Below are 15,922 nucleotides of genomic sequence, written 5' to 3' on the forward strand. Positions count from 1 at the left end.
TATAATAAAAAATATTCGAAAAATACCTCAATATCGGTTTCACAGACTGTCTACACTAGCCATATTCTCCCGACATGGTTCATTTTTCGCTCGCAAAGCCTTCGCCGAACGTCGACGGGGCGACGCCGATTTTGCCCCGGTTGCTCATTGTATATCGTATTCTCTCTTTTATCTTCCACTCGCCGCGTTTGTCTCGTTTGTTTTCTGTTTCTTTTACTAAATCATCTGGGCCGATCGGGGCTAGTCCCGAAATTATGACGACACAATGCCGACGTTTCTTACAACAACGTGTTGACATATTCACGCATTCCTTCTCGTTCGTTGGTTGCTTGAAGAGTTGATAGTTTCTCGCCTTCGTTTTTGTCTCTTGTTTCGCTATTTGAATCAGTTAGAGACCTTTAGTCCATTTGCTTTCGATTTTCCACATTCCTTTTGAGCTCCTCACTTCTTTCCGGCTTCGCATTTCTTAGCCTTAGACCTCATAATGAATAAGGTTGATGCACTACTTCGCACTCCGTTTTCGCAGCTGCCGCTGGAACAAAAATTAGAGGTACAACGTCTTGGGCCTTATCAACCAAAAAATTGTTCACTGGAACAATCCCATGACGGAGGAAAGCGTCGGCGTACATTCTGCGCAGAAACTTGGTATAAAAAACACCAATGGTTGTGTTACATCGAGGACAAAAATGCACTTTTTTGTTTTTATTGCCTACTTTTTGCTACCGCCCGTGACTCACGTTGGTGTAAATTTGGTTTTAGAGATCTTAAACATCTTTCCGAGCGTGCCAGGGATCATCAATCTTCTATGGAGCAACTGGACAATGCAGTAAAATACCGAACATTCGGAAATGTTAGTATTGCAGCACAGTTGGATGAAGGACGCGCGGTTTCTATTCGTCGGCACAACCAAAACGTCGAGAAAAACCGCCATGTTCTCGGTCGATTGATAGATGTTTTGAAGTTTATTGGTTGTCACGAGCTGTCCCTCCGTGGGCACGATGAACGGGCTGGCTCTCCTAATAGAGGGGTATTTTTGGATATGGTGGAATACACCGCATCCCTAGATACAGTATTGAGAGATCATCTTGATGCCGCAACTGTTTCGAATGGGACATCTAAGGATATCCAAAATGATTTGCTCGACTCAATGTATAAAATTTATTTACAACATTTGGCTCTTGGAAATTGAGAATTGCCAGTTCCTTTCGATTCAGTCTGACGAGACAACTGACATCACGTGCGTTTCCCAACTGGCTGTGATTTTTCGGTTTGTGAAAGATGGTAAACCTACCGAGAGATTTCACAGCTTTGTACCAATCGTTGATCGCACGGCTTGCGGGATATCGGCTGTACTGAAAGAAGTGTTACAGCCTTACAACGCGAAGTCAAAATTGATAGCTCAAACTTATGACGGCGCGGCAGTCATGAGTGGGTCGAAACATGGTGTTCAAGTTTATATAAAATAAGATTTTCCTCATGCGCATTTTTTACATTGTTATGCACACCAATTTAACTTCGTTATTAAAAATATGTGTCTTGATACCCTCTCGTCCGTATATTTTTTGCAAATGTTTCGGGGTTTTCTTCATTTTTTTCCGTTTCGCCGAAGCGCTCTGACCTCCTTTGCCAGATATGTAGCCGCCGTCTCCCAGCTTGTGCACCAACACGTTGGAACTTCCAATCACGCGTGGTGCAGGGCGTGTCCGAATTTAGGTCTGAGCTCATTGAGTGTTTCAATGGCATTCAGAGCTCTCCGGTTTGGGACGAACGCTCTGTGAGGGTGGAGGCAGGTCTAAAGCGTCTGCTAGGAGATGGTGAGTTTTCATTTTTTCTCGCTTTTTTCTCCACAATATTCTATCACGTGGATGTATTATACGGCGTATTGCAGTCAAGGCTAATGGATGGAGCGTCTGTGCAGTCGTGTATTTCAGACTTCTGCGATGCTGTATCTCGTATCCGGGAAACAATAAAATACGACGACACATGGACTGCTTCTTTACGCCGCGGGCAGACAACGCAGCGTTTGATTTTGTCTGCAAAGGAATGCTGTGACATTCTGGTGAATCAAATAGGCGATCGTCTGCGACTGAACACCTTGCCGCGTTCTCTTTAATGAACCCCAAAAATTTTTCAAAATTTGCACGTCAATTTCCCATCCATTTGTTGGCTACTGTCTCCAAATTTTACCCCATGATAAACGTGGGTAAATTGGAAAATGAATTGCGATGTATATACACCAATCAAACTTTTTTGAACATCACATCAACTTGCGCGCTCTATGGGTTCCTCATAGATAACACTCTAGTAACTACCTTTGCGGCGTCTGCAAAATTTCTGCACATCATTTTGACGACGCCTATTTCTTCCGCCGACGCCGAGCGAACATTCAGCACGCTGAAGCGTATTAAAACGTATCTCAGAAACACAATATAGCAAGATATATTGAATTCCTTGGCTGTTTTTTCCATTCACAGAGACGTTATTTCTGGGATGCATGACTTTAATCAGCGCGTTATTGAGCATTTTGCTTCCAAGAAACCGCGGCGGTTGCATATATGTTCAAGCAGTAGAAGTCTAGCAGCATATATATCTATGAGTGAGCGACGCATGTCCTTATCTTTGCATTACCTTTCCTTTCTTCATAGTAACGTTTTAAACCTTATTTTAGGTTTTGTCTGCTTTCCCGAAGTTTCTGTTAATATGTCATTGTATTTATCTGGGTAAATATTGCCTTTCCTTTTGAAAGAGGTTTCAAAATAAACTATGTCTATATTTATTAATCCCTTGACTTGGACCGTTTTCAAAGACACTTTCTTATCGTTAAAAATTGTCGCTTTTGCCTATTGGTTGTTACCGATGGAATGGTTTTTATACTCATAAAATGATGGGAGAACAGCTCATCCTGTCCCCGTAGATGGGGATGACTTGGTCCCGCAGTAGCTTGCCCCGGTTGTCAAAATGACCACGCGCCGCCACTGGTATTTCTATATGGATTTTAGCGTTATAATTAAAAGTGTAGGTTTTTATTGTGATGTATGCCAAACGATTATGACATCACACACCTTATAGAAGTCAAATTTTATATATATAGAAGTCAGACATGAAATAAATAGGCTGCATTGTTTTGGTTGAGTTGCAGATTTTTAGAGCAAAAATTAAGTATGGCTACATCTTCTCTTAGGCGACATTGTTCAAATAATCCAAATGTATTTTGCTATATTTGCGGAGAATATAGAGGACTTGCACGGGTCACGTGACTTTGTTACTGGACGGCAATAAAACAAAAACGTCCATTTGGCTTCTGTCAGTTGCAAGTCGGATTATACGTTTCCGTTTTGTTTGGCTGTTGAAAATGGTTATTTCGTATTGTTCCGTTGGCTGTACGTATAATATATAGACAACGAAATGGATCTTAAGTTATATTCCACTGATTTCAAACGATCCGGAACGTCGCGCAATGTGGATATCATCTATTGCCTATTGGCAGAACTGCTTGGTGTCAAGTCCAGAAGCCATCTCACTTGTGTTTCACTGTTTGCGGACAGCACTTCGTTGATGGTGAGTGATAATGTGCCGTTATCAATTTCTTCAAATATTCACAAGCTCCCTCATTTCAATGGAAAGCAGATGACAAACTACTGTTATTGGTAGGCCTAGGCGTGGGCCTACTTGCAGTTGCAGACTTTACTTGTGTAAGACAGTAAGGAATTAATAATCAATTGCTATGTTTCCCTGATTAGCAGGTAATCTATTACTAAGTGTGAAAGGTTGAATAGATAACTAAAGTTTAACACCGTGGGGCCTGGAAAAAATAACCAGAATTCAATTGAATTCGCCATCTAAGAATACGCTCGCCATCGCATCTCTGATCACTCTGGTAGTTTCACAGGTTTCAATCCCATGCGGGGATAGTTATGTGCGAGAGGATTGCAGCTCTACTCCCACCGAGGGTGGTTCACATGACCGCTGATCGGTTACGACCATTCCCCACCATCCAAGTCCATGCTTCTGAAAACAAATAACTGGCTCCCCCCCAGATAAATCCTATCCTAATGGTGCTTGTACAACTGATCCAAAATGTCTTCTTATTGTCATTGGTCAACTCTATCTGTATCTATTATCTTACAGATATGGGTGCGACCATGGAATAGATGGATGGCAAAGTATACGTTGCAACAAGACCACAGTGGCACAAGACCTCAGCTTGCGTGACTTGATAATACATCCTCAGTATCCATTTATTGATGCTTATCGTAATGACAAAGTAACTTGTGATTACTGTGGATTGGTGGAGATAAAGTGTTCATTGTGCTTTAACGAAAGCAACTTCAAGACGACCCTATCAAGGAAAAAAATTGTTTCGGTGGGTCTGGTAGTGAAGGTTTCAGTCTAAAGTTGGACACCGATACTACAACCAGATACAGTTGCCAATGCAACTTAGCGAGGCGTAATATTGCGACTTTGTGATCTGAAAGAAAATTCTGATGGGTAGCCGGCTAGCCGCAACATTTTGTTTAAAGAATATTATGAGATATGACTTAAGAGTCTAAACTTTTATTTGAGAGGGGTGTAACCCGAGCTAATTTGCAAATGATATTCATGGTACCAAATGTATCACACACTTTACAGTAATTATAAATTATATTTGAAATATAGAGCACATCAAAAATGTATTTTTAAAAACAATTGGTTTTATCTGCAGATACTAGGTTGATATTGAGATTGGCCATTTCAATGCTAAATTTTCTTTAGTCAAAAGGCACACTTGATTCGCAAAGATTTGTGAATGCGCACAGTAGGCTACACCAATTTGTCTAATGTTTTGATTCCATAGGCAGGAGGTTGTGGATCGGTGCTGCTCAGGATGGGATATTTTTGCCTATAAATGCAAATTACGTGTTTCACATGAATCCATCAGTCCTGCCAATAGATGATATCCACATTGCGCGACGTTCCGGATCTTTTGAAAACAGTGGAAAATAACTGAAGATCCATTTCGTTGTCTATACTATACGTACAGCCAGCGGAACAATACGAAATAATCATTTTCAACAGCCAAACAAAACGGAAACGTATAATCCGACTTGCAACTGACAGGAGCCAAATGGACGTTTTTGTTTTATTGCCGTCCAGTAAACACGGTCACGTGACCCGTGCAAGTCCTCTATACATTGCAATCCAACAGGAAAGGGATCAGTAAATTTGTGAGGTGTGCTTAACTTGCCTACTTCAAAGTAATGCCGGGTGATCAAGATAAGGTATGGGCACCCCATATTGTATGCAAGCAATGTGTTGAACATCTTCGACAGTGGACAAAAAAGGATAGGAAGTCACTCCGCTTTGGTATTCCAATGGAACCGAAAAATCATTTTGATGACTGCTACTTCTGTGCAGTAAACACTAAGGGAATCAATAGGAAGAACAGGAAATCGTTGGTTTATCCAAACCTCGAGTCTGCAATTAGGCCAATTCCACACTGCAATGAAATTCCTGTTCCAGTGTTTGAAGGCTTGCCCGAATTGGAATTGCCTTGCTCTGAAGAATATCAAACCTCCACTGGAAGTAGGGAGGGCACTGTTTCAGATATCTGGTTTCCTTCTTCTTCACTGCCTCAGCTTTTTTCTCAAGAAGAACTTAATGATCTGACTAGAGATCTCAACCTTTCCAAAGAATTTTCTGAACTTCTAGCTTCAAGACTCAATGAAAAAAATCTACTTCAGCCAGGAACTCTCATAACATTCTATAGAAAACGCCATATTAAATTCTTGTCATATTTCACTCAGGAAAAAGACATAGTATACTGTAACAACGTTGCTGGCCTGCTGCGGCAGCTTGGTGTCCAACAGTATGATCCTCAAGATTGGCGCCTTTTTATAGACAGTTCCAAAAGAAGTTTAAAATGTGTTCTTCTTCACAATGGAAACTTATTTGGATCAGTTCCTCTAGGTCATTCAACAACCCTCAAAGAAAAATACGATGAAATCAAATTTGAACTGGAAAAAATTTCATACAGACAGCACCAATGGATCATATGTGTCGATTTGAAAATGGTTGGATTTCTCCTTGGGCTACAAGGTGGCTACACGAAATTTCCTTGCTTCTTGTGTTTGTGGGACAGCAGGGCAAGAACAGAGCATTGGATAAAAAAATATTGGCCTGTGCGCAGTGAGTTGATTCCAGGCTTTCACAATGTTTTGGCTCCTCCTTTGGTCGACCGTTCAAAAATTGTGTTTCCTCCCCTTCACATAAAGCTTGGCATCATGAAACAGTTTGTGAAGGCTCTTGAGAAAGATGGCGACTGTTTCAAATATATTTGCAGGAAATTTCCAGGTCTAACCACAGGAAAATTAGGAGCTGGAATTTTTGATGAACCCCAGATTCGAAAGTTATTGAATGATGTAACTTTCTGTAATTTTATGAATCCAACAGAATTGAGGGCTTGGACGGCGTTTACAAATGTAGTAAAATTCGTTTTGGGAAAAACGAAGGCGCCCAACTACAAAGAGCTTGTTGAAACACTACTTACAAGTCTCCGTCAACTGGGTGCAAATATGAGCATCAAGTTACATTTTTTACACAGCCATCTTGCCCGTTTTCCAGAAAATCTAGATGATGTGAGCGATGAGCAATGGGAGCGCTTCCATCAAGATATCAGCGACATTGAAGTTCGCTATCAAGGTCGTTGGGATTCCACCATGCTTGCAGACTATTGTTGGTCTATCAAGCGCGATGATGCCAGGGCCCCTCATTCTAGAAAATCAGTAAAACGTCAATTTATAGCCGATGACATCTATTATTTAGCATTTATTACAAGTTCCAGCTTTAATTGTGAATATTTTGGTGAGATTCCATGAATATGTTCAATAAAATTACAAAAAAATGTTGTTTCTTCATTTGCTTATCTTTATTGTAGCTATCGACATCCTGCAGAGAGGGATATATCATAGAGGAAAAACTAGACCTGATAGAGAAAAAGTAACAGCATTTCTGAAATCAGCGCCCTCAAATGTGCTAAAAACGTTTAAAACATCTTAGGCACCATGAAAAAAAAAATTTTTTTGTTAGCCAGTGTTATCCATTAGAAAGTTTTTCTCGAGAACTGTAAAGTAGAGGTAAGATCGGGCCCAAAAATCCCAGCCCGACCCAGGCCCGTCGGTACTAAACCCGACCCGACCCGAGCCCGACTAATTAACTGGATTTGCAGGCCCGAGTCAGAAGCAAACCCGAAATTTTATTTAGGAGTTCTTTGAATTGTCGTTGCAAGAGTTTAGTACAGTATATACAATTTTAGTATATATTTTTTATAAACATATATTTATTTACAAAAAAAGGTTAGCCATAGAGAAGTCCGATCCAACCCGAACGTAATGATTGCCCGAATTTCGTGTCGGGTTCGGCTGGGGACTCAGATCTTAGCTCTACCGTGAAGCTGACTACAAGTTTATAACTCATATCGCCAGTCAGCTGTTATGAATTCGGTAATCAAAAGTGACTACCAATGAACACCTTACATGGGAAAAACTCTGCAAAAGTTGTAGAGGTTGAAACTGATGCGAATAACAAAAGTGCTTCAAAACAAAATTATGAAAGTCAAAATGCTTATTACTGTGTGAAGCGCCATGCCACCGTGTAATGAGATTGGGCATCATCCAAATCAATGATGACTTAAAAAAATAACATTATCTGAATTGTAGTAAAAGAGGCGACACTAAATCTGTGCGTGATCAACTACATTTTTGCAGAAGTTCATAAGCCCAAAAATATTCTTGCACAGTCTATCCGCGATGAATGAGAATAAATAGAAAATAGGTCTGAAAATTAAGGTGTTGGAACACGATTTGTCAGGACTTCAGGAAAATCGATTGCTAAAAAGTGGTAGTATATGCGCCTAGCAGTAGTCGAAGAAGTAACCGTGATTGCGGAAACTATATTGTATTGATCCGTCTCAATAAACTGTGCAACAAATAGAAAGCAAACAAAAATTGAAAGATAAATAAGCAAAGTTTATATTGCTATCATGAAGTCCGTGCTACTCCAGCACGTGAAACGAGGCAGAATTAATTAGGAAATGGATTTTCGGCCCTCTCAGTGATGGCGTCAACTCTAGCTAGAACCATGCTTGTATGCGCAACTATGCTAGAACGGGTGACGTGGAATGAACGCCACCCAGCGGACATGGTAAAAGTAAAATGATAATTCCCGCAGCCAAGCCTGGAGCGGCAGGAGTTCTCTGTTTAATTGCGATTTTGCATGTCGCAGAGTAGGGGTTGGCCAGAATTATGACTCATAATATGAGGTCGGTACCAATGAATAAACATTGTGACTGAACAGAAGACGCCGCCGCAGGGTATATATGGTACCGGTATTTATTTATGTATTTCGGTATTCTCTTACTTCGACTTCGCCCAGATGACGTTAACTGGTTAATAAAAAGTGCTAGGTCTGTAGTGTAGGTGCGGTACCGGTACCGTACTGTCTATGGAAGATCTAGGAAATATGGATCGACAGAATTAAAATAACTTTTGAACTTCAATAGGAAATGACTAAACAATGAGTAACAAAATTCCAAAGCCTGAATGTTTCTACGAAAAAATCGGTATTATTTACAAGACACAGAGATATAAAGCATCTGAATTTGAAAATGTGCAATGACAGAATGATGGTGACTGAAAACATCAGTATATATCAGTAACGAGTCAGTGACAATTGTTTTAATTCTTGTTAAAAGATTTCCTTTCATATGGCAGTATGGGCTATTGTAAACATAGGATCGTAATGGCTGAAAGGTGCATTGAGTTCTAAAAGTCAGGAAGTATTGAATATTTTAAGTTTTTTCAAGTCCTTATTTCAAAATCTTTCGGCATAAGTAGAATGTAGGTATTCTACAATACTACAATGGGCTTTTGTACCATGGATGATTAGATTATTTATTATCGGTGTCATTTGTAGGAACATGAACATACTACTGATAACTTTTTTATAATATAAGAATTATTATCAACAACAGATAGACAAATGGTGTATTTTCATGAAGAAGTTCAGTCTGTCAGTTTGTAATGGTACAGATAGTTTAATTTTAGTGGTTCGATTGATGTCTGGTCATAGCTGGGTCGAAATCACAATAGCTCTAGCACACAGCTACCTCGTAGCCGATTTTCAAGCTCCAAAAATATGATCAGGAGTTGGGGCCACTAATACTGCCTGCTCTCCAGGCCGAATCATAGTTATTGTGACTTTGTAGATCTGTAGATAGTTGATGATTTCTGTATTCATCAATGATTTTATTTTTTTCAATTTATCTTTAATGAGCAAAAATAATTATTTGTGTCTTGCCGCATTCGTTTTCCTTTATAATTGTTATTTGAATCCTGTGGGAAGTGATTGTATGGAAAAAGAGGGCTCGTCATTTTAAAAGGGTTCCACCTAATAACAGACGGCTGGTTATCGCTTGGTGTATTATTTTCATATTTAGTTTTTCTTTCAACTTCTAAAGAAACCCAAATACATGTAAAATTGCCTTTTCTCAGATTGAATACATACATTATTTATTTAATGTTCAAGTTGAAAAATGGGAGCTTTTAGAGAAAAAAAATGAGATTTTTAATATTCATATCAAATCTTATCTTTTTAAAATGTTTAAGGTTGGACTTATATGCCCTTTTTCCTAATTTTTCTTTCTAAGAATGACTGCAATTATTTTAAATTATTAATATTTCACATACCATGGTTTCCCATTTGGACATTTTTGCCAATTTTCTCTTTGAATTGTTTTAACTCAATTTCACACCACAGTAACTGTTCAACTTCATTAGTGCCCAATTGAGCATGTTATATTAAAATGATGATTTTACATATATAATATACTGTATTTCTCTGTGTATAATACGCACCCAAGTTTTGGTACATTTGTATCAAGAATTTTTCAAACTCCATGCATAATACGCATATCAAAATTCTGACCTCTCTTGCCTTGTAGGTGTTTTTTCCAGATGTTTCAGGCATTCTGTCTGCTTGCCTTTTGTTAACTATATATATCTGGTAATATGTTTTATGTATTTGCCTGTGAAACATCTGCCAATCATGATGTGATGTTATTTGACATTAAATTATCTTGTAAAGTTATTTGTCCCTCCCCCTTTAAAAGCTGACAAGTCTCGATATCCGAACGTGTTTTCAGACACCGCACTTCAAGGAAAAGCCGTAGGTCACTCATATGTTGACTTATTACAGTGAAGTTTTGCTGATTTAGAGAAACGAGAGGAACAGACTAGACAATGACAGCAGTTAACGGATGTACAGCGTGTTTCTATCACTTTTATTTCACCATTTTTTCTGCGCCTTCATCAACACTAAATTGTTGTTGCTTCTACCGAATCAAGCATGATCTGATTCTAACAGACTTTGCCACATAAAATTAAGAATTGTGACAATTATTAGCCAGTTTAAGCATAAAACGAGAATTAATATTTTTTGATATTTTCTAGACCAATGTCTAATACGCACCCCCATATTTGTGAGACTAAATTTGACCATGAAAGTGCGTATTATACGCGGAGAAATACGGTATATATATATCGATTTGTCTTGTTGCATAGTCCACAACGATGCATTGTGGTATGTTTAGATATGCCTCAAATTATTAATGAGTGTGCCGAAGTGTTGATAAATTGTGATATATGAAAAATTGTATCGGTACCTAGTATAGTTGAAGTATAATTGTGCTGTCTAGCATATTTTAAAGTGTTGATAAATTGTGATATATGAAAAATTGTATCGGTACCTAGTATAGTTGAAGTATAATTGTGCTGTCTAGCATATTTTAATTTTCAGCAACTTTCACGACACCATACATGGACTGAAAGAGGTTTTCCAATTCATTTTGAAAATTCACTGTTTTCCAATAGAAACGATAATCCAATGTGCAGCGTTGTTTTGAAGTGGCTTAAATGTTTTTTAATAATTATTAATAGGCTTTTATTTTTTATTAACTCCACTATTTTTCATTAGAACATTGTCTGTTAATAACTAAGACACTGTCCATAATTTTGTATTCCACTTTATACCTTTCTTATGCAAATACATTGGTAATTTCCTGAAGATGCAAAAATTTTCTGCAACAATGTTTCAATGAGTTGTACGGTCGATCTTTTACATGGTTGATCTCAATATAGACTTTGCCACAGTAACATGATATATATTTTCGTGAAACTCATTTGGTGTTATCACTAATTAGCAGTTGATCTCCCATGTCTTTTGATTTTGCTATGAAAGTCTGATTACAATTTGTTTTTGCAGATTAATAAAATTGACTAACAGTTGAATTAATAAAATTGGCTAGTGATATTCAAAATGAAACTATCTCATCGATTTACTCTGGTTATTGGTCTCGGATCAATAGCCATTTTCTGTTATGGTATGGTTTTGTTTCTACCGAAGACTGAAAACATGGACTTAAAGTTAATGTTTGAACACCGACATAATGATGTGAAGCACATGGAGAAAGGATTACCTCAATTTCATGCTACTAGCACTGTCATTCGCACTCAGAAATCAAACAATCTTCAGCAACAACTGCCAGTGGATCAAATAAAAATTAATAACCTAGATGCAAATTTAAAAGATCCCGAGCAAAGGCATCGTATGGAGCAGATACTACATGATCATCAAGAGGCAATAGACAAAGCGAATGAAATATTGTCTGCCAAGGCACAAATTGAAAAAGACAAGATGTCAATGGCTGAGCAACAAGCACAGGAGAAGAGGGAAAGTATGGAAAAAAAATTGAAGGAAAGTGGTTCACACACAGTATCCCCCTACAATGTTGATCAGGGAATCCCATCAGATCCAGATATTTTGAACAAAAGAGACAAAATTCGTGAAATGATGAAGTTTGCATGGGATGGATATAAGAAATATGCATGGGGTGCAAATGAGCTCAGACCTATTTCCAACAGAGGACATTCTGCAAATATTTTTGGCAGTGCTGCTACTGGAGCAACCATTGTCGATGCTCTTGACACATTGTATATCATGGGCATGAAAGAAGAGTTCAAGGAAGCCAGAGATTGGGTTTTAAGCAGTCTCGATATGAATTCCAGGACAGATATTTCAGTTTTTGAGGTAAACATCAGGTTTGTTGGTGGTTTATTATCTGCGTATTTCCTTTCGGGGGACCCGGTTTTTAAAAATCAAGCGAAGGCTATTGCTGACAAATTACTTCCTGCATTTGATACACCAACTGGTATACCATATGCTCAGATCAATCCAATAACAGGAAGAACAAAAAATTGGGGTTGGGCTTCTGGTGGCTGCTCAATCCTTTCGGAGTTTGGCAGTTTGCATATGGAATTCTCAATGCTGACTAAGGTAACGGGTGATGATATTTATCTGAAAAAGGTAATGCGCATACGTGAAGTTCTGCAGCAAATTGACAAACCTAATGGACTTTATTTCAATTATCTGAATCCCAAGACGGGAGCTTGGGGAACAAGACATGCTTCTGTTGGCGCACTTGGTGACAGTTTTTATGAATACTTACTCAAAACCTGGCTTTTATCTGGGAAAGTTGATGAAGATGCAAGAAAAATGTATGATGCAGCAGTAACAGCTATAGAGTCAAATATGGTTAAAAAATCTGCAGGTGGTTTGACCTATTTGGGAGAATATAAGAATTCACGAGTTGAACCAAAAATGGGTCATCTTACTTGCTTTGCTGGTGGAATGTTTGCTCTTGGTGCCAAAGGCTCAAAAGATGAAAAACACTATATCGATCTGGGTGCAGAAATAACACATACTTGTCATGAATCTTATGACAAAGCCACTCTAAAATTAGGACCTGAAGGGTTTGGATTTCAGTCCGGAAATGAAGCAACTGCTATTCGAGCTAATGAAAAATACTATATTCTTCGACCTGAAGTTATAGAAAGTTACTTCGTCATGTGGAGGGTGACCAAAAATCCAAAGTATAGAGAATGGGGATGGGAGGCGGCTCAGGCTTTGGAAAAGAATTGTAGAGTTGGAAATGGATTTTCAGGGTTAAAAAATGTTTATGATGCCAAACCTGTTTATGACGATGTACAGCAGAGTTTTTTTCTTGCAGAAACTTTAAAATATTTATATTTGCTATTTTCTGATGATGATTTAATAAATTTGGATGACTGGGTTTTTAACACAGAAGCACATCCCTTCCCAGTAGTTAGGTGATGCATGTATATTATGCAGTAAATTTTTTAACTTGTACTGTAATTTGTTTTTAGAATATACTAATGTTTTAGACTTTGTGGCCAGCTTTCATTGTGTTGAAACGAACGTCCACTATTATACCTGACAATCTGATGGATATTGTCATTGGTTCAGAGATACATCACTCTCAATAAAATTCGTTGCACTGTGAATATTGATTGGACACATACAGTAACACTTTTGTTGCTACAATAGCCACTTACCATACCAGTCCTAACCATCAGTGAGATCTCAGTGGCTCGAGTTTTTTTTTTATTTGTATTCATTATTAAAATTAATAGGTGCCTTTAATAGTATTTGCAGTGACTTTCCTAATGCTGTCAAACAGGGAACTATTCCCAATGAATTCTGAAATAATATTTTTAAATATGAATTCATAAATATCTATATTTTTTTCGTGTTCAATTAGAACATACACAAATCAATATACAGGGTTGTTGCTAGAAAAGCAGAAAATTTGTCAGTTTTTCATTTTTTACAAAAAAGGGCGTTCGTTATATATATATATTACATTAATAGATGCTCGAAATGTCGTCCATGCACTTCAGAGCAGTGGGTTAACCTGAAGTACAAGCTTGTATAGCGCTTTGAAGGTTAACTTGTTGGATATCGTACCAAGCTTGTCCATTTGTAAAAATAAATAGCTGTTTAACAAATTTTAGCATGGAATTTGGTAATGTGAGAAAATTCATTTAAACAGTAAATCATTTAGGGGTAGTATTTAACTACAGTCTTCCGGCATGAAATGAATGCCTTTCTGGCCTTACTGGTAGACTTCAATTGCTAAAAATTATTTCAAATTACCCCTGGTATTGAATATAACGAATTTCAAACATATTCAATTCGTTTTGGACATTCTTGATGTGAAATGAATATGGACAAGAAGTGGTTATTCAGAACAATACTTGGGAAAATAAGCCCTACCTTCTTTTAGTGTTGCATTCCTATTAATTTTGTTAAGAAAATACCTTAGTAACTTCTTTGTTCAGTGTCAAAGGTGCCTCAAGCATGCATTCATATTTATTTATAGTTTGATAAATATGGGTGTCATGGAAAAAATAATCATATGCTCTTGTATATATTGCAATCAAGAAAATTCTTCAATATAAAGTTTAATTTGATTGTAGAGGTAACAAATATTAATATGCTCAATATAAGTTATGTATGTAACAGTTTTCACAGTGTATTTTTTATATTCATTTTATTTTCCATCGCAAATAGATCGTCAGCTACCTCTGGATAGTTTGGTTCTTTCAGTTTCATTTTACGAACTAGGCAAGATAGAAAAAAATTTATAGACAAAGAACGATAAAAATCAGTTGACGATTCTATCAAATTATTTGGCAATTTTTACCCTGCTTGTGGGCTTCCTGTGAGCTCATTCAATTGTTTTATTTAGCATTTGTAGTGTCAGGCTGATGTATTTGTGATATAGAGTAGCCTTTGTTTATACTTTCTTCTTGACTTTGGTTTGCAAATTTTCCAGTCATCAGTGAAACTTTCACCACAGTGATTGGTGATGTAGTTCTTCATGCTGTTTGATGATAATGAATAACTGAACTCCTGTCATATTTTCTAAATCTTGCATCTCTATTTTTGGTGCTTTTGATTTCTAAAAACTGCAGGTTTATAGAAACCTATGCATAATGAATTTTAGATAATTTAATATACCGTTTATTTTACTTTAGCTGGTCTTGTTGACTTTTTGTTTTATGGCTCTCTGTAACAAGTGAAGCAAATTTTTGAGTCTAATTTACTCGCCAACATTACCGGGATGGGCAGTGTAATTTTCTGGTCTCATTCTCAGCGATAGGTCAATCCTATAACCCAACGCGTTTTGCACCCTTTCGTATGCATGTAACACTCGAATCCATGGTACAAAGAGCAAACTAACTTAGACCGTGACTGTGCTGTCATAAAAAGTACGGTACCGGTAGGTAGTTCTTGCTAGCAAGCCAACAATATTTGTTGGAGGCTGATTGAATAAAGAATTAATATGAAAAAGAAAGAAATTTTAGTGTAAACATCCATTGTCAAGCGGAATGTTCAGGGATTATGTATAATAACAATCACGAAAACCACTGGATACTGAATAGGGAGGTATGGGGAACATATGATCCACCGTGTTTTTTCGGTGATTAAAATTGAAAATAAAAGACCTCAATTCAATCTAAAAATATGTGGACTACTGCAACAGTGATTCCTAACCTTTTTCTCGCATTTGCAATCGTATTTATAATCCTCCACGCTGAATAAATATTTTTCTCCATGTTCGGTGAAATTAGCTATTTTTTGCAACTGCTCGGCGACGATTTTTTGTATAGCTATCTGCCGAGTTTTTTTCATGAAAGACATCTGTCAATTCTAATACATATGTTGAATCTAAATAGAGGAAATTGAGTTATCGTTACACTGCATGGTCATTTCTATATCGCCCTCTTTTGACGTTATAAACCAGATGACGACTCTCATATAGCATGTGATTATGTGAACAACGTGTTTAGGGAACTTCTGGAAAGCTGTGTCCCACTGCTTTTATATCCAGCAATAACATAACCAACAACCAGATATGAAAAAGGCAGTTGACAGGACTATAACAAGACAAATATATGTAGGGTTACCATATTTTTTGACTTCCAAGCGGGACGCCTCCTAAGACACGACCCCTTAGCTGTGATCC

The 15,922-nt window shown here is 37.6% G+C and overlaps 1 protein-coding gene and 1 long non-coding RNA gene across 2 annotated transcripts; both read left to right on the top strand.

The window, feature by feature from the left end:
- The first annotated feature begins 3,251 nt into the window (after window positions 1-3,251).
- LOC144432173 (uncharacterized) lies at window positions 3,252-4,608 on the top strand. The gene is made up of 2 exons (XR_013480440.1): window positions 3,252-3,558; window positions 4,129-4,608. It is a non-coding gene; the product is annotated as an uncharacterized LOC144432173 (long non-coding RNA).
- Window positions 4,609-8,477: 3,869 nt separating this feature from the next.
- Window positions 8,478-15,513, top strand: LOC120340314 (mannosyl-oligosaccharide 1,2-alpha-mannosidase IA-like). Its single transcript, XM_039408549.2, has one exon. The coding sequence runs from the start codon at window positions 11,350-11,352 to the stop codon at window positions 13,201-13,203; it is 1,854 nt and encodes a 617-aa protein (XP_039264483.1). The 5' UTR covers window positions 8,478-11,349; the 3' UTR covers window positions 13,204-15,513.
- The last annotated feature ends 409 nt before the right edge of the window (window positions 15,514-15,922 follow it).

This window comes from Styela clava, chromosome 14, assembly GCF_964204865.1.
Source record: "Styela clava chromosome 14, kaStyClav1.hap1.2, whole genome shotgun sequence".
NCBI lineage: Eukaryota > Metazoa > Chordata > Ascidiacea > Stolidobranchia > Styelidae > Styela > Styela clava.